The 27,312-nt window shown below is 48.4% G+C and overlaps 1 protein-coding gene, 1 long non-coding RNA gene and 1 pseudogene across 3 annotated transcripts; 1 reads left to right on the top strand and 2 right to left on the bottom strand.

Annotated features, from left to right (window-relative positions):
• Window positions 1-5,337: 5,337 nt before the first annotated feature.
• Window positions 5,338-6,904, bottom strand: LOC146752847 (uncharacterized). The gene is made up of 4 exons (XR_014940414.1): window positions 6,600-6,904; window positions 6,149-6,288; window positions 5,904-5,971; window positions 5,338-5,425 (listed from the first exon to the last, which is right to left on the bottom strand). It is a non-coding gene; the product is annotated as an uncharacterized LOC146752847 (long non-coding RNA).
• A 15-nt stretch (window positions 6,905-6,919) lies between these two features.
• Window positions 6,920-10,388, bottom strand: LOC146752846 (zinc finger CCCH domain-containing protein 11A-like). 2 transcript variants are annotated; one of them, XM_085531354.1, is made up of 4 exons: window positions 9,538-10,388; window positions 8,153-8,333; window positions 7,852-7,971; window positions 6,920-7,325 (listed from the first exon to the last, which is right to left on the bottom strand). In XM_085531354.1, exons 2-4 carry the CDS (start codon window positions 8,204-8,206, stop codon window positions 7,182-7,184), a joined length of 318 nt encoding a protein of 105 aa, XP_085387480.1. In that variant the 5' UTR covers window positions 8,207-8,333; window positions 9,538-10,388; the 3' UTR covers window positions 6,920-7,181. The 2 variants fall into 2 exon arrangements, with proteins under 2 accessions (XP_085387480.1, XP_085387479.1); XM_085531353.1 differs by lacking the exon at window positions 9,538-10,388 and adding an exon at window positions 8,644-8,750.
• Window positions 10,389-11,761: 1,373 nt separating this feature from the next.
• On the top strand, window positions 11,762-26,384 carry LOC146752845 (C-Jun-amino-terminal kinase-interacting protein 3-like; annotated as a pseudogene).
• The last annotated feature ends 928 nt before the right edge of the window (window positions 26,385-27,312 follow it).

The following is a 27,312-nucleotide window of genomic DNA, read 5'->3' as shown; positions in this document are numbered from 1 at the left end:
TCAAGTGGTTCAAGGTATGGCATGTAATGGAATTTTCCTTTCTGACTTCTCTGGAAATGAATGAGAGCCTTTAATTTCACTTCCAAGGGATGCGAGTCTGAGCTTTTGCCTGATAGCTTTTGCACTGCTCTCTTTTCTCTATGGTCTTTTACTTGCCCAGATCAGCACTCTTTGTTATTATGTCCTGAGTTCATTTATCAAGTTTAAATTGAAGTTTGTTTTTGGTTTCTTGTGAACTCCTGAGGTCTTGCTGTACAAAATATTGTTGGTTGGAGTAGTGTCTTGAGCTTCAACTCTAACACAGAAATTGTCAGCCAGGATTTTGTAGCCTTGTTGTGAACTGGGTTTTAGGGTGAAATCTCAGTTTTCTTTGCACCTGACAGTGTGAGAATTTGCTCTGGCACTTTGTGTACCTCCCTGGTGCTCAGTTGTTCCTTCCCTTACTTGGGGATAACGTTATTTATTCAAGATGATGTCCAAACGAGTTTGTTAACAGTCCTCCGCAGTGCTTTAAGCTGTCATAGGTCAGCCAGAATTTCTGAATTTTCTATAGCCATTCCTCCATGTTGAAAACACTGCACTGTGCTTAAGCTTCAGCATATGTGCCAGTAAGCACAGTTCCATTAATTCTAGGGGAGTGGGTGAATTAAGCATAGATTTGAAGGCTGCCTTTGCTCAGTGCAGAGATGGAAGGACTCATGGAGATCTGACTTGATATTTTCCCTTCTAGGATAGGAAAGAGCTCCATCAAAGTAAAAAAGGGGGCATTACTTCCCAGGGAAATAACAGAAGTCTCATTATTCACAAGTGGTGAACTCTCATTTTCTCTCTCAGTCTGCAACCAGGTTGGGTTGCTGTTTCAGTACTGGCTGTTTTATGCAGGAACTCTGCTCCTGAGGTTAATCCAAGTTGTATCCGAGCCCTTCAGAATGAAAGGGAAATAGCAGCACAGAAATATGGTCTGATTCTGACATAAATAAGTGCAGACCTGGAGATTTAAAATGGATTGTGTGATGTTCAAGGGATTTTGAAGCAAAGACGTCCCCTAGGTAAGATTTGTGGCTGACATTCCCCATACATTGTGGGCACACAAGCTAAGGAGAGACTAGTGATGAGCATGCAGAGAAGCCAATGGTTCAGACAGGTTTGTTGTTTGGAAAATGATGAGGTGATTGGTGGTAACCAATATGGCTTCATCGAGGTCAAGCCATGCCTGACAAACTTGGTGGCCTTTCATGATGGAGTAACAGCATCAGTGGATAATGGGAGAGCAACTGACATCATCTACTTGGACTTGTGCAGAGCATTTGATCCCGTCCTGCATGACATCCTGGTCACCAAACTGGAGAAAAATGGTTTTGATGGATGGACCAGTTGCAGGATAGGGAACTGTCTGGATGGTCACACTCAGAGAGCAGCAGTCAATAGCTCAGTGTCCAGGTGGAGGGTGGTGTTGGGACCAGTGTTATTTAACATTTTTGTAGGCAACATGGACAGTGGAATCAAATGCAGCCTCAGCAAGTTTGCAGATGACACCAAGCTGAGCGGTGCTGTTGATGTGCTAGAGGGAAGGGATGCTACCCAGAGGGACCTGGACAGGCTGGAGAGGTGGGCCCTTGGCAGCCTCATGAACTTGAGTGTGGCCAAATACAAGGCCCTGCACCTGGGTCAGGGCAATCCCAAGCACAGGCACAGGCTTAGAGGAGAATGATTTGAGAGAAGCCTTGACCCTGTTAAGAAGAGTTGGTCTGGAGGGAGGTGTCCCTGCCTATAGCAGGGGCATTGGAACTAAATGACCTTAAAGATTCATTCCATCCTATTGTTTTTCTAACCTTAATTTTGCTTGAAGAGTTTTAGAATAAATGAGATTCTGGTTTCCGTGAAAAGTGTTTGCAGGGAGCTCCATTGTAGCTAGTAAGTCTATCTTTAAGTTCAAAGGCAATAATGCATTTACCGTGTTGAAGAGAGAAATGAATCAGGAATGGATGATGGTTTAGAATAAAACATAATCCTACTTATTTTCCAAGCAAATATGTGTAAGGAAAAGATGCTGCACTCAGTTCTGGAAATACCCTGACAAATATATCTCTAGTGTTTCACAGCTGGAGATATCAAGATTGTTAAACCACTGGAAGATGTGGAAGTGAATGAATATGGGAGTGAATCTTTTGTCTGTGAGATTTCACACGATGAGGTTCAGAGCCAGTGGTACAAAGATGACGACAAGCTGAAGGCTGATGACAACATCAGAATGTGGCAAGATGGTAGGGTGTAAGAGGGAGATCTTTCTCCTGAGTGGGTTGTGGGTTGGAGATCAAGCAGAAAGGACATCTGAAATGAAGTGAAGAAAGTTCAGAAGGGAGTTCCCCTTTTGTTTTGGGACTGAGGTTAGGGTGGAACAAGTGACATGGTGGGAAGCTTAGTGTGGGAAGTGTGATGCTATCCCACCATCCCACACTGCCAGGAGCAGGTAGGAAATGAGTGCAGTTCTTTCCAAAGTGGGGGTGACCAGGGCAGTCAGTTCACCTCTCCAAAGAGGTTTTTTCTGACAATGAGTGTGATCCTTCTGTCTCAGGTACTTTAATGGTGACGGTGGCCGCATTCGGTCAGTCCTTGTAGAAGCCATGTTTAGATTCCACTTTGGTGGGGATGTGGATGTGGGGGAATGGGTGGTTTCATTGACATGAGAGAACAGGCAGTGATGCTGTGAAACCAGATGGGTGATGCTCAGCCTGGCCACGTGCCTCAGAGCTCTTTGCTCAAGGAAGCCAAGTATAGTTGTGTGTTTGCTCTCAAGAGCACAGTTTGGAAGGGATGAGTTGGAGGTTGGACTAGATGACCTTAGTGGTCTTTTCCAGCCTTAGTGACTCTGTGGTTCTCTGCTTCAGTAAAGACCTACTCGCTGACTTACACACGTGTCCAAGTCAATGATGCAGCAGAAATCGAATTTGTAGCATAAAGGGCAGAATCTCGTGCCCATCTTACAGTTAAAGGTAACTATGCTTCTGATGATGATTTCGCTTAAATTATGTTATAAACCAGCTAACATCCTTTGCTTTAATGTCAAGGAAGTTAAACACCACCAGGACCTTTGACAGAAATAAAAACTCCTACCTACCTACCTTTGTGCCCAGAAAATCTCCAGCTTGTCTTTTGGGATTTACTTTTGCTAAGTAAAACAGATTATTTTCTTAGGAGGTTGATTTTCTACCTTTAGTCTTCAGATTTGTGTTTGAACGTTGAGGGATAAAAACATAGCTTGACTTTTTCTTCATTTTCTCTGTCTGTTTCAGAAGAGCACAGGTTTTGGGTTTTTTTTAATATATACAATGTTAGGGTATATATATGATGTTAAGTGTGATAAAGAAAATGGAGACATTTGAGTTAGCACACTACTCAAGAGTTTAGTCCCCAGCTTTGCCACTGTTAGAATGATAAGGGCAAGAACATCCTGGAAAAGGAATTTCTCCTAAGTAGAGTCATTACATTTGAGCTACAGAGACCTTTACTAGGAGAAAACTTGTTGTTCAGAGCTAAGTTGCTGTATTTAACCAAAGTATTTATCAGTGTTCGTGTTTCATTGAACCTCTTTTCCATTTTGTAATGCGAGGAGTTTGATATCGGGATGGGAAGGTCATGGTTTGATTTGGATGTTGAACTGGGAATCAGAAGATCTGGGCTCTCTTCAGGCTGTCAATCTTATTGTCTGACTTCTTAACAACATTCCTTTCTTTCTATTATTTTTTAATGATTTTTAAGGCATTTTGAGGTGATAGGTGTAGTGTTCATGTGCAGTAATGCTGACGTGAGTAAGTAGGGTGATAATGTAAGAGTTTTTTACATTCTTTCTAAATATCTGCTTTCTCTTGTTCCATCCTTCTTAAAGAGCAATCCATTAATCTAGTAAAGGAGCTGTGTGATGAGGATGTGACTGAGCCTGAAGAAGCCAAATTTAATGCGAATATCCATTCCTTCTGTGAAACCTCCCAAGTGGTATCTACGTGGGGAAGTCTTACAGGCTGGCAGAAACTTGATTATGCAGTAAGAAGGACAGCCCTCCCACCCACGTGACCGCTACTATCCAATCACCGTCTCCGCCGCCCCCGCCCCTCGTGGTGCTGTGCTGTCCCGTGGTGCATTGCGCGGTGTCGGTAAGATGGCGGCCGTGAGTCTGAGGCTCGGAGACCTGGTGTGGTGAGTTCAGTGCGCTGCGCTGCGGGCGGAGCGCGGTCCGATCCGATCCGATGGAGTAGAAGGACGCTAAAGCCAAAAATGGGGCAAAGCAATGGCAATGGCACCTGCAGCACGGACACCCCGCAGCCCTGCCCGGCCCCGCACCTTCATAGATGATCCCGCATCCTCCCCGCTGGGTGGGCGGGGAGGAACGAAAAGGGACGGGATGGGGATGGGATGGGATGGGATGGGATGGGATGGGATGGGATGGGATGGGATGGGATGGGATGGGATGGGATGGGATGGATGGGGTGGGATGGGATGGGGATGGGGATGGGATGGGATGGGATGGAGATGGGATGGGGATGGGATGGGGTGGGATGGGATGGGATGGGGAACGGGAGGGAATGGAAAGGAACGTAAGGGCTGTGCCAGCAATGCCGCCGCCAGAGGCCGCCCAGGCCCCGACCACCGGGGTACCACGAAGCCACGGCGGCTGCTGGGGCCGCTCCCTGCACAGCGGCTTTGCCCCCAGCTCCTGAATCCCCCGTCGTTGTGTTCCCCCATGAGCCCCTGCCCTGAGTGCTGTGCTTCAGCCTCAGTTATTGAGCCCACTGTTACTGCCTTCTCAAAGGGTTGCCCAAGGAATCAGAACAGCAGAGCTCCCATTGGGCCCAAGGCAGAGTTTTGCTGAGGGTGAAGGAAGGAGGAAGTTTCAGCCCTGGATGGACGCCGTTCTGTGCCCACAGAGGAGCTTTGTGCCCTCGATGCTGAAGCAGCACCCAGAGCTGGCGGCGGGTGCAGGACCTGAACTCAGAGCCACAAGGAAATCAGAACAGGATGCAGTCAGTGCTGATTGTCACTGCTTTGACTCGGCTTTAAGACTCTGTGCAGAGTCTCAGAAATACCCACAGAGTAACAACAAAAAGGAGCAGGGCTGGAAAGGAACAGGGCTGGTTTTAATTGTTGTTGTTTTAAACTGTCCAATCAGGCGATGGTGTTAAGCCGTCATGTCGGACAGGTCCAGAAGGAGCTCATCCACATCCTCAACGTCACATCAGTTTCTCCTTCCAGTTCTTCTGTGAGCTCCATCAGAAGCTCCTCAAGGTTGTTGTCTTCAGTGATGGCTGCTTCCCCCGCCCCTGTGCAGCTCAGCTGCTAATTTTCTGCCCCTTGTGAGGAACATGATGTAGTGTTGGATTCCTCTGGCTGTGCCATGGGGTCTGCGTGGCTTCCTGGGAGCAGCTCCAGACTTGTGGGAAGGAAAAGAACAATCTACGTGACATTTCTGAGATGTGCTTTCAGCTCTGAGGTCTGTAGTTGACCCTCCCGCCCCTCACACCCACATAGGGATGGTGATTCGATTAACCTGCGGCTGCCTTTGGAGTTAAGGAAACCAGCAGGTGCCTTTTTCATCTGTTCAAGTAGAGCAGTTTGAGTCTGGCAATCAGGGGCTGGGCTTTGTAGCAGAAACACATTGCCACCCTCAATGCTTTGTCTGTAAACATGTCAAGAAATCTTCCTCTGCAAAATCCTGCTTGCTGGCTGAGGTACTTTTCCCCATGAACTCAGCAGAGGTTTTGACAAAGCAGTTTCAATGATCTCAGATGACCTCTTCCTTTGTTGCATTATGCCATGACACATATCAAACACCCCATTTTCCCCCAGTGTGAAAGAACTTCTGTCTGATGGGAAAAGGGCATTAAGGAAGAACAAGTTGTGGTCATCACCTGCTTGGAAGCTTTATGACTTCGGTGCTGAGCACGGTGTATTCGGGCGGGACTGAAGCAAGAGTCTCCTAGGAAGAAACAAGACAGAGTATGAAGCACAGGTCAGAGTTTCCACAAGTACCTTGTGAGACATCTGCTGCCTTCAAGGGAAACAGAAGAGCTGTAGAACACTTGGAATTTCTTCCTTTTCTTCAAGGGCAATGTAAACCTTTCATATCCACTACTGCTTTTGCCACTGCTCTTACCATTGGTAGTTTTTTAGCTGGGGGCTCATCCGCGTCCTCAGCAGCAGATGGATGAATTTCTGCTGCTTTTCGTTTCTGTCTCCGCGTTGGGGGGAAGGTGTTTTTCCAATCAATGGGCCTCACAGAGACCCTGCGCCCACCTAAAGTAAAAGGAAGAGAGAGCTGGTACTGTCTTGCTGCGCCTCAAGAGAGATCAAGTTCTCTTATCAGTCCCACCACCCTTCCACAAAGTTAAATACATTTGGCCAGTGGAATTGCATTGCCCTGTCCGGGATTCTCAGCCATGTTTTGCACACGGTCATCTCTGTGTACCAACAACGCATACAAAGGAACAAAGAAACCCAATAGCTGCACTCAGTAATAATCCAGGGCAAGGAAAAGTCTGACAGAGAGCAATGCAAAATGACAGCACTGCTTTTCTGAGGCACCGTAACGAGCTCCTCGTGCTCACCTTTAACTCTTTTCTTGCAGGGTGATTCCCCTGCTTTTCCCTTCTCCTCCTCCGACCGTTTGCGTTTTAGTCCAGCTGTGCCATGGGAGGAAACTGGGATGTCAACTGCAAAGAGTCCCGGGAAAGAACAGTCAGATCTCAGTAGAAAAACAGTGCATCAAACCCAGGAGCCTGTTGAGTATCTGTACCTCTCTCTGGTCCCTTGTCAACCTCTGTCTGGTTCCCCAGACTTTTTGCAAGGCCGCTCTTTGGAGGAAGGCCACTGGTGTCAACTTCTGGCAGAAAAGAAACAAGGAATGATTGATGAGCGTCTCTTTGGGGGCAGGTTTGAGCACAGTCAACCACAAGCTTCACATTTTCAAGCACTGTTTGTTACATTTGCCTTCCGCTGCCCAAATGCTGTGCAGTCAGCACAGACCTGCAGTGCATCTTCTTCACTCCAGAAAAAGCCCAGCGCTGCTCTGACAGCCAAAGCACAGACGGATATTTCACTATCACGACTCTCCCCTGCCTCCCCAATGAATGGTGACATGCATCCTGCACCCGCTCAGAACTGACATTCAGAATTGAGCCTTTCATGCTTCACGCCATCGGACACTCACTGTGGCTCAGCGGCGCAGTCGGTCTGTTCCCACCGCGTTCCTTCAGGTGGCGAAAGGCACAGTGTGGTTTCTGGCAGCCTCCGGGCTGGTTCTCCCAGAAGCAGGGAATCAAACTGCGCTGCTTCTGCAGAGAGAAGGAAAGGAAGGGCCATGGAAACAGGCACATCAGGTCTGCAGGGAGATGCCGTGCTCCAACAGCCATCAGAAACCATTGTGTGGAGCCTTAGCTCTGTACCCTCATTTCCTGCCCCTCCTTTCACTACTCCAAGCAGCCAGAACGAACTGCTCTGGAGAAATCCAGGACGGAGAAGGCCCGATAGGGCACAACCGAGCCCTGCTGGCAGGAGGGCAGTGCCACTCTCTCCTACCACCCAGCTCCAGCAGCTTTAGGAGGCTGAGCAATGCGAGCTTTTTGCATCTGGGGAGAAAATGCTTTTGGCTCCTAATGCAAACATCTCCCGCTGTGATATACCTAAGGCACTGAATTCTCTGCCTTCTTTACCTCCTCCCAGTCCCCTCTAGAAACAGAAACCAGTAAGATTTTCACAGCAAACATATCCAGCCTGCAGAAGTGCATTCAGCCCAACCACAGCCATGAAAAGTGGTGTTGTAGACTAAGCTGGAAAGCACATCTTTAGGCAAACACTCACATCAATCCTCATGTGACGGAACTTGCAGTTTCTATTTGAGCAGCCGCCCTCCATCCACAGTCTGCAGACTCGTTCGCTCCCCAGAGCCGCTTCACAGTGGCGGAAGGGGCAGCTGTCTCCCTGCAAGCACAAGGAAACCACAGGAAAATAAGAGCACAGCCTGAAACGTGTCCATGCCATTAGCCCAGGCTGTTAGCAGCGCTATGAGGGTAACATCACCAGCAGGTCTCCCCTGCTCCACCCCTTTCTCTTCAACATGAGGAAATGGAAGAAAACCCAGGCAGAAGAAAGTCAACCGTACCTTAGTGCAGGTGGAGTAGAAGTAGAAGTAGCAGTCGCCTCTTTGCTGAGACATGGTGAAATTCTTAGAGCCCGTCTGGGTTATCTCCAGAGGAATTCCCTGCTCTTGCAAAGAGACAGTTGTGCTCGAACTGCTTGGATCCCCAAAGAGTCCTCTCGGACCGGAACCCTACAGGAAGTGCCTACAAGGGAAGAATCATGAGGAATAAGCATTTTCCCAGCTTTCTTTTGATGCAGTTTGGGCTCTCGAGGAGGGCAATGCCTTGGAAGCAGCTGGTTGCAAGAACTGTGCCAGCTCTGGAACCAATGTGTGTCTAAGTGCCATGACTTCCCCAGCAAGTGCTGTTCTCCATCCCACCAGCAGTTATATACCTTGCAGCATACATTTTGTGTTCCTGCCATGAGAAGGACTCCATCATCTACCCTTGCTGCAGCTGCAGTGGATGCAGTGCTACCACTCACACGTTTGAGAAACCTCCAGTTCTGGCTTACCCGGGCACAGCTGCAGTTCTCCTCCCTTCCAGCTAACACACCAGTGCAATGGCTGGGCAACACCGTCAGTGAGAGCAGGTAGCACCAGCAGCCACCACCACCGTCACTGCCAGTTGGGACGAGGGCTGACACAGCGTGTCCACACTCTGCGCAGCACTCACTGCTCTGGCACTCACTGGTGGCAGCCGCGGCCCCAGGCAGCACTTGTGAGCTCACTGTGCTTGTGATGTCACTGCACAGCCCACGGCCCAGCTCAGCATCTGGATCTCACCAGGACTTCAGGGGGTTCTGTTAAAAATGTGCTGGATCCGGGGGTCAATAAAGCACAAGTTGCACTCCATGAAGTCTGTGCTCTCCTTCCCTTCTAATGTCTAAAACAAAGGCTGGGGACCAGCAGCAGTTCTGCAGGGCTGTAGCAGCGATGCTCAGTCACGGCTTGAAGCAGAGATTGAGCACCTGGTGGGATGGCAGGGCCAACCCAGGGCAGCTCAGGCACATGCAAACCCCTCCCAGACATCACTGAAGGGTTGGCAGTGCAGGTGAGGGTGTCTGACTGGAGATCACTGCCTGCCTGAGCCCTTCCAATGGTCAGCAGTTTTTTCCTTCCTTTCTGTGCCCACAGCTGCTGCACTCGGGCTTATCCTCACCTGCTGCAGCCCAGGACTTTGATACCCTGTTATCACTGCTGTGCTTTCCATTGCACTGCAGCATCACACAGGGCAGTAATGGCAGTTCATCATCCTCACCAAAACGTGTGACAGAATCTCACAAGGAATCAATTTCCCCTGCAAACAGCCACTCGGAAGGGCCTCCATTGAGCTGGGAGCTCCTCCCCAGCCCAGCTGTTCTGCTCAGACTCCTTCCAGCAGCCGCCCAGCACCAAACCCAGCTCACCTTATTGGCCTGGTCAGTCCGGGCTGTGCCCAGCTCACACACACGCCGCAGCGGTGCCTGCAGTGGGCTCCCAAAGGATGATCTCCAACAAGGAACGCTCACAGCTCAGTGTCTGTGTGCAGCACGCTCACCAGAGCACCAGCTCTGCTCGACAGCTGGGGGCCAAACCCTCCCAACCCAGCAATGACTGTGACCTCACACAGACCCACATCACTGCTGCTCTTTCATCATAAACACAGGCAGCCAGTACCTCCTAGATCCAATTGTAAGAGACCAACACAAGGGTCACCCAGTGGGGTTATCTGAAGTAAAGTAACAGAGAACTGAGGTGACTCTTGTCACAACACTGGGAATGGGGACCAAACCTTCAGGCCAGGTTTCTTGCAGTTAAGATTCCTCAGAGGGAGGTTTGCAGTCCCAGAGAAGCCCATGAGCTCCTCTGCACGATGCTCGGAGCAGAGCTGCCTCGTGATTCATCAGTGCTCCATTCCATAACTAAGTACATCTCAGATGAAATAATAATATTTCATGGTCACTTCTTCCTTTCTGTGAGACAAGCCTTAAATGTGTCTTTTTAAAGTCGTCGTGCACCGAATCTACAGCATGCTAGCAATATAGGTAGGTATAATGACATCACATAGAATGGAGTGTTTGCAGGGCTTAAGGCCGTGAATCACAGGTGAGATGTGATATTCCCACTGCAATGATGCTTTTAGGGCAGGTTTAAGTGCCTTCCGCTTTGTGTAACGTGGAGTCTGTAGGATGACAATAATGATTGTGGAATCACACTCATCTTTGAGCTCTAACTCACATCCACATCAGGAGCCTTCCCAAAGATCAGGCCCTGGTTTGCCTGCCCTGCTGGGCCCAGCTCAGTGCAGGACAGGAGATGGATTTCTGCTGTCCCTGTGCTCAGACTCCACAGCCCAAGATGAGCTGCAGCTGAGATCTCACAGAGCACTCTGAGGTTTCTCTGCAGCTGTTTTCTGCTGCTGTTACACAGCACGGAATAGCTGGGATCCCCCAGGCACTGCCCTCGCACCAATAACTCCATTGTGCTCAGGATGTGCCAATGTGCTGAAGTCAAACTGTGCCATGTGGGTTTCACACAGATCGAACGCAGGCTGCAGATCTGCTGGCAGCCCTCAGGAGCTCCCCTGCCCTAATCCCACTCTTGCACTCCTTCCCTTCGTGCTCTTGTGGCCTTTAATAACACTGTGACACCTGACAGCCTCCTCCTGTCTGTAAGCTGTCATTTTATGCAGCCGTTTCTCTTCCGTTTACCTCCCAAACTGAAGATGTTTCCCTGCAGTGAATAAGTGATGAGGTTCTTTTCACCTCTCCTTGGACAACTTCCTTTATTGTTTTTTCGGAGCATTAGGGACTCTGAGACCCTGGAGTGTGTCCAGAGAGGAGCAATGGAGCTGAGAAGGGCCTGGAGCTCAGTGGGGTCCTATGGGGGTGACCAAGTGGACGGCAGGCAGCCAGTTTTCCCTGTTTTTCTCTCTGGATCCATCCCCGCCTCAATGGGGCCATCAAACCCTTTTGCTGCAGAACCCGCAGGCACTTCACCTTGAAGGATCATTACCTACATTGAAACTACTGTTACATGCAGGTGCACAGGAGTGCCCTGGTTTTCACAGGCTCTGGGCAGAGACGTTCAGGTCTGGAGGCGTTTGGGGCATCACTAATTGAGCTGCAAAATGAGCTTATAGCTCCTGACTCCTCCCATCCAGAAATATCGCTCCTATATCGGCCCGCGCTGCCGGAGCTCACGGGACTCGGCTCCCCGCCGCCGGGATCGGGTGGTGCGTGCGGGGCTGGGGGTCGGGCTGTGTTGTGCTGTTGTGTTGTGTTGTTGTGTTGTGTTATGTTGTGTGTTCCCGGTGTTCCCCTGCCGCTCTCCAGCTCGGCTCGTTCTGGCCCCGCATCGTTCTGTGACTCCCCCCCTCCCGCCCCTTGGCGGCTCCATACACGCACACGGCGGCAGCGCAGCCCGCGCGGCGCACACGGGGATGCCGCAGCTCCACCCCGCCCCGCCCGGCCGCAGCTCCGTCCGCTCAGCGCCGCGTCTCGGTGTCGGGGCGGCGCCGCGCGGCTCATTGGGTCCCGTTGGCGGGCGGAGCGCGGTAGGTCTCGGCAGCGGCGGATTGGAACGGAGCGGATCGGAACGGAACGGAGCGGATCGACGCGGGGCGCAGCGCATCGCTGTGGGGCTGGCACGATGCTGGAGATCCAGCTGGATGATGGCGGCGTGGGGGGGTACCCGGGCGACGACTATTGCTCGGGGTCGGTGATGTCAGAGCGGGTGTCAGGCCTGGCCAACAGCATCTACCGCGAGTTCGAGCGGCTCATCCACTGCTACAACGAGGAGGTGGTGAAGGAGCTGATGCCGCTGGTGGTGACGGTGCTGGAGAACCTGGACTCGGTGCTGACCGATAACCAGGAGCACGAGGTGGAGCTGGAGCTGCTGCAGGAGGACAATGAGCAGCTGCTCACACAGTACGAGTGGGAGAAGGTGCTGCGCAAACAGGCCGAGGAGGTGAGTGAGAGCGGCCCAGCGCCAACGGGGCCCGGCATCCATCTTGTGCGCGGCGCCAAGGGCCGGGGATGTGATGCAATGTGATGCGATGATATGATGCGATGCGATGTGATGATGTGATACGATGTGATGTGATGTGCTGCGGCGGTACCCGCATCGCAGGCCGCGCTCCCGGCCCCACTCCATCCGTTCCGCGCAGCCCGTGCGGAGGGGAAGGGGAATGGCTGGGAATGGCTGGGAATAGCTGGGAATGGCTGGGAATGGCTGGGAATAGCTGGGAATGGCTCCGCGTTGCTGCGCTGCCCCGAGCTCGAACACCGGCTGCACGGGGATGACTGGAGGATTCCTGCCGGTTTCGGGTTTAAACGCGGCCCTCAGGTGGTTGATGTCTTCCCTGTACTTCCCCTGCCCTGGAGATGGTTCCCTGTCTGATCTCAGCGGCCTTTCCCCGGGCGCTGCGGGTCCCGGATCCCCAGGGCTGCGGCAGGTGCTGGGAGCGGGCGGCATCGGGGCACAGCGCCTCAGGCGGGGACAAAGGAGCTGAGCTGAGCGCGCTGCTCCGCACTGAGCGCTCGAGTCCGCCGACACCACCGGCATCTTTCTGGCCATAGGCGCAGCGGGGCGGCTCCGGCCTCCAGCAGGGCTGGTCTGTGACGTGCCGGACACATTGGTACCGCTAGAAGTGTAATGCTGCCGTGTCATCAGCATGTCTTTGCAAAGCTGCTGGGAAAGGAATGTATGCGTCTGTATTGGCTGTGTTTTAACACTGGGAGAGTAGAGGGTTTTTTCCATCCCAGGAGTCTTGCTCAGAGTCGGGTTTTGATTTGCTTAGATGTGGTAAATGAAATCCCTTCATGACTCCAGAGTAAAGCGCCGTGCAGTATTTCAATGGAGGTGCTCTGGGTGCTGGATGGTGAGGACGTGAGCCCAGGACATTTATCGCCCTGTACTAATGCTGGTCAATTTGGGTTGTAGCCTTAAGTTTTAAGTATGTGTTAATAAAACTTACAGCTGATCTTTTCAAATTCATATGAAGGCAGGGAGGGATTGAAAAGCAATTCCAAGTGTGGGACTTCATTCCACAAGCCGGTATTTTGTAGCTTCTGAGAATTAAATACTTGGAAATGTGCTGCTGCTGGGGAGGAGTGGGGCTCGGGGCGTGGGGTGGAACAGCCCCATGGATGGATCCTGCATCTTTGGACTCGTATCTTTCTGCTCTCAGTTTACCAGGTACAGGGGGTGCTGCTTCCTGCTGTGCCTGCTCCTGGAAGCAGATGTGGTGACAACATTTACATCCTGCAGGGACGCTCGGACCCACAGCACGGTGCTGTTGGCAGATGTAAAAGCACTCTGTCATCCTCAGGCGCATCTGAGCTGAATGGGCAAAAAAGTATCTGCATAGGGCCTTGTTAGCAGAAAGGAATAGATAATGTGCTTCTATGAGAACAAATGGGTTTTGCCCCCTGTGTAGCCTCTGCTATCAGCTCACGTGTGTGAGATACAGCTGTCATTCCCTTTGTGTGTGACCAAAGCACACCATTACCTGCAGCAGTTTCCTGTGTGCCTCTTCCTGTGCAGTGGATTACGTGTTATGGAAGTGAAAATCTCTTATGCTACAGAGAATTCTGCTGTTCATCAGCTCATTGTAAGCAGAGAAATGCACCCCCCACCAGAGCACGCCTTGCACTTCTGTAGCAGGGGAAGCCCATCTCCGTCCCTGAGCAGCACTCGGCGCTGTGTGCTTTGCCTGTCCTGGGTCTGCAGCTTCCAGCCCCACTGAAGTATTAATAGAAACCAGTCCTGCCTTTGGTCTCCATTGTGTTGGTGGCACGAGCCGAGCTCTGCTCGCTGCCTGCTGGAGGAGGGTCAGGTTGGAGTGCCCCATGGAGGGATCTGTGTGCAGCTGGTTTGGGTGACACTTGGCTGTGCCTGGTTTGATCCCTGGGCGTGTGGGGCTGCAATAGCAGGTGGCTTTCCTGGAAGGCTTCAGCATGAATTGGAGTGTTGCACTGTTCAAAATGACAATGGTAGGATTTATCTGGTGTGATCACCCTGCATGTTCACCTGTGTGACATCCTGTTGGCTGGAGATGGCAGCACGTCTGTCTGTCTCCTCACACTGTGTTGCAGCTGACCTGGGGCTCATCTTTGCTTTGTGCTCAGCTCCCTTCTCTCAAGTCTTCTCATTGCAGTCACGATGTTTGCATGCCCTTGCCCAGTCCCAGCTCCTCTCTGACCATCAGCATCGCTTCGTTCCTCCTGTGTGATGTTTTGATTCTCTTCATGAGTGGCATCTCCCAGTCCGGTCTCATCTGCTGCACTTGAGTAGCACCTCCTGCCCTGTCAGCCCCACTTACCACAAGGCTGCCTTGAAGAGCTCTGTTAGCTGCCCGTGCTCCCTTTGTGCTCCTCTACAGCGATCCATGGTGTGCGGGGGCAGAGCTGTGTCAGGGCTGGGAAGAGCCCATCTGCCTGCCCTGGCTCTGCCATAGCACCAGGCCTGCTTCATGGAGAGCATTTAAAGGGCAGAGCATCTCATTCTTCAAAAAAAGGCTCAGATCCCTTGGAATAGGAATCCAGGAGATGGTTTTATTGATATATGCCAAAATAACAGCATTTGATTTCACAGAAGCATTTGAAGACCAATCTACAACTATAAAGTAGCTAACACATAAAAGATGTGCTTGTGAATCCTTGAAATTAGCAAGAGAAGCAAAAGCCCTTAAGGGCTGCAGTTGTCAAGGGGATGTTATTTCACTGAGGCTGTGTGCTCCTGTGCAGGTGGAGGTGTTCCTTCAGAGGAGTGTTTCTCTTTGGGGAGGATAGCAAAGATTTGAGCGTGGGGTGTAGCTCAAAGCATCTGCCCACCAGGCAGTACTGCGTCCTGCCACCAGTGGGTTCTGCCCTATTTCTTTGTCTTGGCCTCCTAAGACAGAATACTGTCAACGTAACTTCCTGAATTGCCAGTTAATTACTGCCCCAAATTGTGAGTTGGAGGCTGCACAGCCTGCATTGGCTCCTTGGCTGACAGCCTTCCTGCAGGTGGGGAGTGGAATGCGGTGTGAGTCCTTCCTGCCCTGCAGACAGCCCCCTCCTCACAGGCAGCTGTGCGTCCAGCTGTGCGTCCAGCTGTGCGTCCAGCTGTGCGTCCAGCTGTGCATCCAGCTGTGCGTCCAGCTGTGTATCCAGCTGTGCATCCAGCTGTGCATCCTCCCTGTTCTCCCGGGCAGTGCATCCCAGCGCTGCTCTCTGCCCAGCCGCAGGGTAAGGTGACGGCTGAGCTGCTGCTGTTCCCGTCAGCATGTAATACGTGCTGCCAGCCAGCCCAGATTAAGACCTTATAATAAGATTTCTGCATATATGCACATCCAGCTCACTCTGCCTGATTTATTGTTAATATGATATGATGGTTTCTGACCGCATGCTACTATTTTTAGTCATTTTCTTCCTCTGAAAGCCAGTAATGCAGGAAGCTCAGCCATCTCCAGTGTACCGCTGCTTTGCAGAGGAATACTCGTTCTTTCACTTAAGATGATTTTGTGCTCGTTGTTTTCCATTTAACGATGAGCGTGTGAACCATGGTGCTGGTTGTAACCTTATCCTGAGATGTTAGAGACCAGCGATCCTGCTTGAAATCCAAGGAGAGGCTCCAGCAAGACTAATTTGTATGTGTACAGCAGCGTCATGTTCCATCATTACTAACTGTTTAAAATATATCTGGCTCCTATAACTGCTGGAAAATTATCCTTTGAAAGCAAGTATGAAGGGATTGGAAAAAATAGTAATGCTGTGCTCGGCTTTGCTCTCCCAGGACAAGTGGGAGTGGGCTCTTTGTTCTTCCAGTTCACCCATTGATTTCATTGTAGTGGGGTAGAAAAGAAAGGAAGATTTTCCCTTCAACATCATTTGAATTACCTGTTCCTGAGGCCTCACTTCTTGAGCCTGTCCAGGCTCCATGGCATCCCTTCCTTCTGTTCTGGTGCAGTTTGTAAACATATGTGTGGAAAATAGATAGCTGTGTGTTACTGTCAGTTAACATCTGCAATGTTGAAGTCACCCATAAGGACCAGGGCAGCTGGATTTCAGGTCTCTCTCAGTTCCTTAGAGAACAGTGCCTCCATGTCCCCATGCTTGCTGGGTGGCCACTCCCACGGCACCCACTTTATTTGCTTGTCTTGACTTTCTGATGCAGGGGGAGACACTGGCTGGGAGATTCTGATGGAGGAACAGCCAAGAAGCGTTTTGGAGCCAGACAGAGTGAGGAGCCGTTGGGTCCCTGTGCCCAGAGCTGGTGTTCGATCTCCGTAGGAGATGGAGCAGGATATTGCTGCAGTGCACTCACCTGAGATGCTCTTCTTCCCTGAGAACACTTAGAGTGGCATTAATTTTTAATGCTGCTGTCTCTGTTTCTTCTCCACGTGGTCGGCTCATTGCTAGTTTGCAGTTTGTTTGAGTACTTTGAGGCTGCAAGACAGACAGGACTAAGAAGAGCCTTAGTGTGGAATGTTTAATCTTCCAATCGGTTTCACTAAACTAAACCAAAGCAACGGTAGCAAATCCAGGAATCCTATTAAAGTTGACCTACATAGTGGGAATAAAATTGGTCTCCTGCTTTCTTTTGCTTCCTCTTTTACTGTTGAGAGTTCTGTGAATGTTTTCCTTAGAGTCAGTTAAAGTTTATTGCTACTCCAAGCACAATTCCTGCCTGGCTGGGTGGCACACGCCTGGGTGGGGAGCTGGGAAGAGATGGGCACCTTGTGCCAGGAGAGCTGCACAAGAGTGAAAGCCAAGCAAGTGAGAAGGGAGAGGGATTTAGCGCTGGGCTGTAATTGGAAGTTTGTCAACAGAGCATTAGCATGGAGTGCTTCCAGCAAACCCTGAGAGGGGGCAGAGGGAAATACTGCTTTTCTTAGCATAGCTTCAACCAGTCCAAACCAAGTGAAATGGCTTCTTTAGGCCTGTTGCTCAGTGTGGCTGTCTTGGTTAGAACTTTTTCTTTTTTACTGATGCCCAGAGAAGACTGGCCGGGATTTTCTTGCTGTGAGGTCTCATCACTCACTGCTTCCATTCTGCACCAATTGAGGCATAACTCAACTTACAGAACTGAAAAAGTAAGACTCAAGTTTTTCTTAGCAGCTCTGGAGCTGAATGTGCCATCCTTATAGAATCACCTGTCAAAGTTGCTCTGGTTTTTACCATGTAACTCTCTACCCCTTCTCTGATGTGTGCCTGAAAAAACCTCTGGTCTGAGATGTGGGAAGTGGATTGCAAAGGAGACTGTGAGGTGTGACGGTTGTGGGTCGGTTTTCCACAAGGCTTGTATGTTTCCTGCAAAATTTAGATGCAACATCATTAATAGTGGGAACTTTCTGATGTCTGAAGGAGATTTCTGACGTAGGCACTTCTAAATGCGTGACCGTAGACACAGAATTTGGCTTTTCTGACATAAAACTAACAGGAATCCAAATTCAGCCTAGCATGATAAAGGTGTTGTTGAAGATGATGGAACCGTGTTGGTTTACATAACTTGCATTGGCCAGCAGATTATATCTTAATGATACACAAAGTACATCTTTTACTTTATTTTAGAAGATAAGTATTTCTAGCTTGAGTAAATGCTGTTTTAACTTAAAGCACATAGAAATTCTTATCTCTTGCTTTTTTTGTGTGTGTACATATATATATGTATATATACGCACACATAGTATAGGAGGAGAGAAGAGGAAAAGTCAAATACATTTAGGTCTGTTCCTCATCCTTGCTTCCTTCTCTGGTTTTTCCCTGTACAGAAGTTCATAGAGTTTGAAGATGCACTGGAACAGGAGAAGAAAGAGCTACAAATCCAAGTGGAACACCTTGAATTTCAGACTCGACAGTTGTAGCTGAAGACCAAAAACTATGCAGATCAGAGTAAGCAAAGTTGTGCACCAGATACGATTATGTAGTTTGCTTTCCATGAGCATATACTTGCAGATATTCTTCATGTGCTGTTTTTTCTTGTTTGTTTTAATGTAGTTTGTGGAAAGCCTGAAATCTGTGGCTGTCCCTTTCTTTGGTATAAAAATCAGAGCAATCTACAGGGTGCGACATATCCACACTAGTGTAGTGCAGGTTTCATTGCTTCTCTTGCATGGAGCATGTCTAGATCTGTATGTTAGCTGATGGGTGGAATCTTTTCTTGGCAGTTTCACGGCTGGAGGAGCGTGAATCAGAAATGAAGAAAGAGTATAATGCTTTACATCAGCGTCACACAGAGGTAAGCTGTTGCCTGATTCCTTCCAAATAAACAAACTCTTAGCTTACCCATAAAACCACATCGGAGAATTGGGTTTTTCATCCTGACAGTGACTAGAGCTTCAGAAACTTGAGAGCATCAACATTATCTGAAGGGAGGGTGCAAGGAGGATGAAGCCATGCTCTTTTCAGTGGTGCCCAGTGCCAGAACAAGAATCAGAGGGTGCAAACCGGAACACGGGAGGTTCTGTCTGAACATCAGATAGCACTTTTTAAAAGAAATTTTAAGGAATTGGAAGTAAATGCTGGAAAACAATATTCAAAAAACAGAAATCACAGAATATCCCAAGTTGGAAGGGACCCATAATGATCATGGAGTCCAATGGAGTCTTTTGTTTTATTCTGTTTGCCTCACGTATTTTTTCCTCTTCTCAGATGATCCAGACCTATGTGGAACACATCGAACGATCCAAGATGCAGCAGGTTGTGGGAAATAATCAAACTGAGGGCAGTGTACCTGGGAGAAGGTAGGGCCATAACCTCTCCATATAATGTTTGCCATCCAGGAACTTATCAAATGAGTGCATATTTGCAAGAGAAAGAAACCAAAGGATCTTTCCCTGTGGGCATGGATTGTACCTGAAGCTTTTTGTAATGGGTTGAGGGTGAGTTGTGGATAAGTTCTCTAAGGTTTGACAGAGAGGAGTTTTTTGTGTTCTGTTACAAAGCTTAGACTTCATTGTGCTGCTGCAGATGGACGTCTTCTGGAAAGCAACGTTTGTGTTCTCAGGTATCATGTAAAAGACTGATCCATAAAATGGATGGGGATGGAAGAGAGTGTTCATTTGTGTGTGTCTGTGTGCATGTGTGATAGCCAGCGAAACTGGAGTAGTTAAACGCATTAGCCTTTATGTAACTTCTTCCCCAGTTTCTTAAGGGAAGATTTATCTGAGTCAGTCACTCAATAGATCTACTTATGCCCATGAAAGTGCTTTGTTTTTTTCCCCTCTGTTTTCATAGCACCAAAGTGATCAGAGCCAGCCTCTGTTTAAAGGAATGGCAGTAGCAGGAAATGAAGTGCAGTATATAAAACCACTATATTAAAACCACATATAAAAAGATAATTTCAAATGAAGAAAAGAAGAAATATTCTTCCTATTTTCTAAACATAAGGTTATTTTAGTACCTTCTGTTTAGATCCGTAACATTTAAATACTAGTGTGTCCATTAGGTTTGGGATAAAGAAAGTGGAAGGAAGTGTCAGGTCTTGAAATAAACAATATAAGCTCTCTGGAAGCTGTGGCTTCCTTTTGCTGGGTTGGAGTGCCTGGGAAGGAATTCAGATCATCAAGGTTTTGGTTGTGTATTGTAAAACAGCAGAGGAGAGAGCAAGAGAGACACAAACTGCTCCCCGATTCCTTGCAGACGTGATGTTCCTTCCCCAGCCAGTGCTTGGCCTCCTGCCCGAGCATCGTGCTGTGAGGGGAAGGTTTGGGGGTCAGCCTCTGGTTCTGTGCTGGTGCCTTACTGGTGTGCACACAGGGCTGCTGGGGGGAACGGGAGTTTTGTTCACAGCTGTTGGTAACGTAACATTGTGTTAGAAGGAAGGGAGGATGCTGAAGGAAAATGGGCTCTGTAACTGCAGAACATCCATGTTTGAGACTTCTGCTGGGCTGTGTGCCTCTGCTGTCAGATGTCTCTGTACAAGCTCTTAGGCACACCCATGGTGAAGGAGAAACAGGGTGGATTAGGTCTTTGTTCAGTCCAACTCACCTCTCCCACCTACCTGAAAGGTATGAATGTTTGTAGGAAGAACAGCTGTGCTGATGTGTGCGTTTCTGTCTTGTTGCCATCTCCATGTCTCAGCTGGGAACAGGGGGAGCTGGGAATTGCTGAGCTGGCAGGGTGCAGCATTGCAGGAAGCCAAGTGTCAGTGTGTGGTCCTGTTTCTTTTGTTCTGCAGAGAGCAGCTCATCTCTCCTGCCATGGAGAATATCCAGCAGTGTTTCAGGGGCAGCAATATAGCAGTTTGAAGCAGTTATACCTTAAACTCCAGAGGCAGAGAGACTTATCTAGGCTTTCTCCTGCACTAACTCTGAAGGACAGCACAAATCTGTAGCGGATCTAAAAGGAACTGGAATAGGAACATTCTGATCTGGCTGAGTTCTTTCCATATAGTAAGTTCTTAGTGCTGTGTTTTCTGCAGAGCAGTAAATTGGTGTCATGTCAGAGAGTGGCTTAGAAAAATAAAACTGATTACAGAATACAGTGTAACCCTTTCCCATCTGAAGGTGATGCTTCTCTAGCAGACCAGTGGAAAAATATAGAAATCTATACAAGGAAAGAAGAGCAGAAGCTGGATGGTGGCCTCTGTAGGTGAATGGAGGCAGGCATGATGGGTATGGAAAGAGAAGATATGGGGTGAAAAGAACCAGTAGGTTGTTAGGATTGTGAGAGTGTGTGTTCCTGACAGCTCCCTCAATAGGTTGTTTCTGTTTTCCTCTGCCCCAAACCAATCCTGATCACAGCTGTAATGGTTGGAGTGTGATAGGCTGGTTGCCCCCCCACACCCCGTTCTCTGGTATGAAGGACAAACCTTGCACTGAGGATTGTCTCTGTGTTGGAGGGATGCTATTCCATGTAACGTGTTGCTAGTTCCTGGAAGAATGGGAAGAAAGAGCAGCTCTCTGTGTCTGTCACAGCCCCTGCCAGGCCTCCATCTGAATCTGTAGGAACAGCAGCTGGGAAGTGGGTCGTTTTCCTTCATTTCAAGCTTTGGGCTGTTCATGTGTGCTGTATTTGTGTATGTTTGTGCCTTTGAGGGTTGTGTGGTCCTGTGTCTGCACAGCTGCGTGTGGGTGAACACCAGCACTTGTGAGTTGGTACACTGATGTGTTTTGGGGGGGATATGGGTGTAATCTCTCAATGTCTTCCTACATGTTTGTGAGTGCATTTGGTTACCTTCACCTGTGGATGTGCTTGGGTGTGTTTTATATGGTAGACTGTGTAAATACATATTTGCATAAGGCTGTAAATGCACCAAGGGTGCTTCCTTGTCACTTGAGAGAAGATGGTGCAAGAACTGCTGGGGGGTGTGTGTGCCTGCTGCCATCTGAGGAGGGGAATGGGTACAGTGCACACCTCCAAGTAGTATGAATAAAAGTGCATGCATTCGCTGTCTCTGATAGGGCTGCATGTTTGCATGACCTTCATTCTCTAATAGTTGTTGTTGTGTTTTTTTGTTGTTTTTTTTTTTTGTCTTGCTTTTTGTGCAATTGCTGCTCTGTTTTGGCTGTTACGTTTGTCGCTGCAGTCATCGCCAGTCATGGAGGAAAAGGTAAATCCTACTGCTATTTGTTAATCATAGTTCTGGAGGTTGCTGTTGGGTGGTCGTGGTGTGATGCTGAAAGGTTCTGTGCTGGCCTATTTGCCCTCTTTGTGTACTGACATCTGCATTAGATTCACTCACATGGCACACTTCCCTTGGCTGGTGCAGAGGGAGCCAGCAAGCTGCTACATCAGGAAGGAGCTCATTCACCCAAAGCAGAAGGGGCAGAGGCTGGATTCCAAACCGGGATCATCCCTGTGTGATTGGACATTTGCACTTCACCTTCCAGATTACTTTAAAAAGTTGTCTTTTCTCCTTTAAATTAGAATCATCAAATCACCAAGGTTGGAAAAGATCCCCAATGATCCAAGTGTCCACCTACCACCAATATTTCCCTTCTAAACCATGCCCTGCCTACCGCATCTACACGTTTCTTGAGCACTTCCTATATGAGCACAAAATACACCTCTTTTCTAAGCAGGGCAGGAAATGCGTGTCACCAGTAACTGTCAGAATGCACATCTGACTTTGGCTGAGGCAGTGAGTTCTGCACCCTCAGCCTACAAAGAGGGCTGTTGCCACCTTGCAATGATGGCAAACCTAGTAGTTCTGTTACATTTTCTAAGCTTTAAGGTCTTACAGGAGGAGCATTCTGATCCAGGTTTTGGCTACTGCAAGCCCTTATAGAGGCTTTTGCTGTTTTCCTCACAACATGAGGTGGAACTAACCAAGTGCTCAGAGTCCCCCTGGACCAGAAGGACGTGGGTGTATGAAAGTCACTCCAAAGGGCTGTAGTCAGCACTGAAAATTTACAGCAACCCTGAGGATATTCTGAACTACTCTGGGGACTGGTAACACCAACATCAGGACTGTGAAACTGAAGTTATCTTTCCTGCAGTTTTTCCTTGATGGGGCACAGAAAGCAGCCATTCCAAGCAGGAGCCATGCTGGCACAGCGGTGCAGTGCAGTGCGCCGTGTCAGCTGGACAGTGCTCAGAATGGAAAGGCTGAGCATTGGTCTCTTCCGTTAGACATTTTGCTTTCACTTTGTAAATGAACTCTTTTCTGCCCCTGCCATGTCAGTGTGTTTGAGTCAGTCCTGGGGCAGCCTCAGATGCAGCTGCAGTTGTTTTTCACCCATGGTCACAGATCACAGGATCACAGAACAGGTTGGGTTGAAGGGACTGCTGGAGGCTGCCGGTCCCACTGTGTGATGGTGGTAGCTGAGCTGAGTCTTGGTGAAATGATTGCTGTGTCCAGGAGCAGTGCTGTACTGGGCTGGCATGGAGCCTGATGGAGCAGGGAAGCAGATCGGTGTCTTGCAAGGAGGTGTTGACTGCTGCCCTGTTTCTGGAGTGTTCATGCTGACAAGCTACTTTCTTTTTTGAGTTTCCACCTCCACTGCTTGCTCTACATTTTCTCCCACTGGAACTTGGTCCCCAAATCTGTGCCAGCTTCCATATTGAGAATCAAATCCACAGCTTGCTGGTCACCTGCACTTGCCAGAAAGGAGAGTGATAAAGAAAAAGTAATACAGACATCTGGCTTTATGAGTGATGCATTTATTTATAAGTTTGTATAAATTCTGAATTTTGAGAAGACTGTAGTTGGATATGGAGGAGGAATCACAGAATGCAAGTATTACTTCTCTTGCTTAGTATTAGAAGTGATCCAAAACCCACTGATTTCTGCTGTTGGTGCAAACCAGGTTTGGGGTGGAATGTGCAGAAGTGGCGTGTAGGTGACTCACTTCAGCCTCTTTCTTCATTCAATGATGCCCATTTTGTTGTGGGATTGTCTGCTGTGGCGTTTTCCCACGGTGCACCCATTTCTCAAAGGACACATTGGTTTGAATTTGCTCAGTTTCTTTGCACTTTTGCTTTTCCTTCAAACACTGCATGGGGGTGCTGATGTCAGTTGTGCCTGTCCTGGTCACTTGACCCCCTTTGACTTTCTAGGCAGATGGTTGGCTCTACCTGTAGACACTCTGGGTCTGAACAAACAGCACCATGGAGCTGTGGGTTTGGGAATCCACACAACTGCTAAGCTGGGGCAAGGAGTGCGGTTCAGTTTCTAATGACTAACATTTTGCATGAGCTAGTGTGCTGTTTCTTTTGTGTATGAAGCTCGTAAACAGCTAACAGATTGGCTTTCCCTCTCTCTCTGTTTCTCTGTTTAGCAGGAAGGAGCGTCCTAACTCTCTGAATGTCTTCCCCCTCGCGGATGGCATGGTACGTAGGCAGATAGGGGCCAAGATCGTCCCAACACTGGACCACTGGCACCTGAGTGGCCTCGGGCAGCTGCAGTCCAACTCCAGCTACAAGGTTTTACAGATCATCACAGAGCAAGGGCTTCCCACTCTGCCACTGTCAATAGCATCCATGTTTTCATTAAGGTGGAGGTTAACCTGTGTCCATAACCCTTTGCAGCCTCTTCCTGCTGTGAGTTTACTCTTGTGGTGGCTGTGATGAGGTGGGAGGATGTCCCATCACAGATCTGGTGTACAGTGTGGGATGGATTTATAAGGCTCCTCATGCTTGTTACCCCCTTGTCTCAGTGTTAATCTCTTGGCTGGCCCTAAGTTGAAAAGAGTATATGTGAGGACAGTTAGAAATATAGTGAAGATAAAATCCTTACCTTTTTTAGCTTATTTGTGAGAGGAAATGATGGAACCTGCCTCCTCTCTTTCCCTCTCTAAGAGCAAAGCTTTTGCTCCTCAGATGGGGCTAGAAGTAGAGTTACTCTTGCTCTTCAGCAGTTGTTCTTTTTGTCTTACCACTCTTCTGGCCTTCCTATTTTCAGCTAAAAGGGGTACTAAACATCTGACTGCCCAAGTCCTGCACTGTGCTTTTAAAGCTCTTCACTTCCTCACACATCTGGTCTGCAGCTCTAGTCTTGTGCTGTCTATATCCAGTACGCCTGTCACATTCAGTGCACTGCCTTCTGCACTGGGGCTTGCCAAAAGCCTCACAGCATGGCAGCCACACCAGAGCAGCTGGATCGTTGTGCCTTTTGCTTCAGGTGCTGTGCCATTTGGAGACTGGTCTGAGTTCAAAGACCCAGAGATTGTGCTCTTAGTTGACAGATCTGTGCATTTATTAACAGCTGAGGCCGCTCGTGATGAGCCATCTTTCCCACATTCTGTGCCTGCAAACTTCTCAGTCTTTGCTCAGAATCCTACCAGATTCTTAAACGATGTTTCCCAGGTGCCTGGTGTCAGCCCTGACAGCCAGTGATGCATCCACCCAGCATGGCTTGCAGTGTGTCCTCCCTGCAGAGCTTCTGGTCTGCTTTAAAGGTGTCTTAAAAGGCACTAATCAGATCCTACACTAATTTCTGGAGAGCTTTACTGCAGTTAGGGAATAGCAAAACCACAGTGCAGTGGGATGTGGATGTGAAGGTGTAGCTTCAGATAGTCTGACGTGTGCCAGCACATTGCTGCACACAATCACACGGCAGCCAAAATGTACAGAGAGCGTATTTGTACTTCTGGAAAAAATGTATTCCTTTGGATCTCTGAACAGCACTGCACACTGTGGTATGGGTGTGCTCTTGAGCTCTCTGTTGGTCAGGCATGTGTGGCAGGTGTAAGCCTTTAGAGGAGCTGGAACAAAGTTGAGGTGAGATCCACCTTCCAGACTACTGAAGGCATGATTCTTTCAGAGATATCATTGCGGGGCTTCTGAGAGGTTTTCAGTGAGAGCTGAGGGGAACTCAGCAGTAATTCAGGATCTGCATTGCAGGAGAATACAGCGGGAATCCACATAGATTGTAAGCTTTGGTTTCCAAGCTCAAGTAATGGAGAGTTACTGACTTGATGACTTTGTCATTTATTATTGGTGATGTCAGGCAAAAAGTCCATTTCTGGTAAAAAGAAAACATGCAGAAATAGTACCGTGCTGCTCTACATGTATTTGATGGGTGGGTCTGGGGCTTGTGTTGATGCTTGCTAGGAAAATTCAGAAGTGGGAAACACAATAAGGAGGTCAGCTGATAGTGTGCAGATAGAGCTCGGGCTATGGAAGACTTGGATAGCTGGGGTGTTAGGGAGGATTTCCTAAGGCTGTTGAAGAAACATATGAATAATTAAAAGGACTGATTATCTGACTCTGGATTTGCAGTTTGGAATGGAAAATTTTCCTCCTGCGAGCTACTTGTGTGCACTCTGACTAAAAATGCTGTTTTTCAGCTCTTCTGCATGGCTGAAATCTCAGCACTGGTGCTCATGCACTTCTTGCTTCTTCTTCATCTGCTCTGATATTTCACTGACATCGACTGCAGACACGTAACTGACTTTATTTTCCCAATATGTGTATCTTGACTTTTCTGGCTAGTTTTCCTTCTTACGGGGCCATACATTAGTTATGTTTTAATTGTACTTGTGTACTTATTATGACTATTTTCTGTTTAAGTTGCTGTCCTTTGTTATTTTCTTTTTATATTCAGTTGCACATTTATTTTACATAATGATTTGGAGATGAAAGTCCTTAACGTTTTTGTTTTTATGTACTATGCTTTCAGTGTTATAACCATACAAGTGTGACTACTCATGGTGACATATGACTGCTATGAATGTTGAGCCTTTGCAATGCATTTTGGAGGTCACTACTGCACATTTGATGTTTAGGAGGTTGACAGGTATGGCTGTAGGTAAGTGGTGGCTGTGGAGTTTTCTTTGGGTGAGCTCTGGGCAATGCAGTGTGCCTCCTGGACTGCAGAGGAGAGCTGTACAGTCGGTAAAATATCTGGATCAGTAATAGTGGAACAATCAGAAGGACAGTAGAAGGAAGATACCAGCGAAGTTTAATAGATGTTCTGGACTGCGAAGAAAAGTGCCTTGGTAGTGTTAACATTTGAGAGGAATTTCTCCAGGGCAGGTTGGTAGTCTTAATAAAGGACACTCTCTAGATGACTACAAACTACAAGTGTATAATCATAGAGTGTAATTACATTTGTAATAACTCCCTGATGTGTTCCGGGTGAGAGAAGGATAATGTCAACAAGCAGGAAGCTTGTATTCTCAATACAAGTATCACTCTATAGATGCTGTAGAACTTCTAAATGACATCTAGATCCCAAGTCCAAGAATTGACATCTGCACATCCCTTTTGCAGGGCTGAAATTCTCACAGACTTCAGTTATGCTTAAAGGTTGTGGGTACAAGAAGGAGCTCTGAATCTGTTCATCCAACAGAAGTGGTTTTTTGGGTGGGGGAAGAGGTTTTATGATTGCACTTTATGCTTGGAACTCTTTGTTGTCCCTCTGTATGACAGAAAGCACAGCAGGTAAATTGCAGCTGAAGTGTTACAAGGTTTATTGGATCACGTTCCCAAAAAATGAACTAAACTATTAGAAAAGTAACTCACAAAACAGGAATCTGGAGTGGAGGTGAGAAGTGTGGTTTCCACATGTAGCCACAGTGAAGTGTTTCCATCTCAGTTTTGCTTGTAAAATCAGCAAATGTGCAGGGAAGCCATTGGAACTTCCATGTGGGAGCGTGGGGGCTGCTTGGACTGAATGTGCAGAAACCAAACAAGACATCAATTTTTCTGAATGGTCAAATATTAAAAATAAACCTTTCTATATAAATGCACAGATGTAATATAGAACCTTTTGACTTGTGCCATGCAATGCACTGCAGGGTGTTTTAAGATAAGCATAGTGGCCGGTCT

Source organism: Coturnix japonica, unplaced genomic scaffold, assembly GCF_054131305.1.
Source record: "Coturnix japonica strain WE unplaced genomic scaffold, WE-NBRP24 Scf041, whole genome shotgun sequence".
Taxonomy (NCBI): domain Eukaryota; kingdom Metazoa; phylum Chordata; class Aves; order Galliformes; family Phasianidae; genus Coturnix; species Coturnix japonica.
The sequence above is the reverse complement of the archived record's forward strand: the minus strand, read 5'-3'. Positions and strand labels throughout refer to the sequence as shown.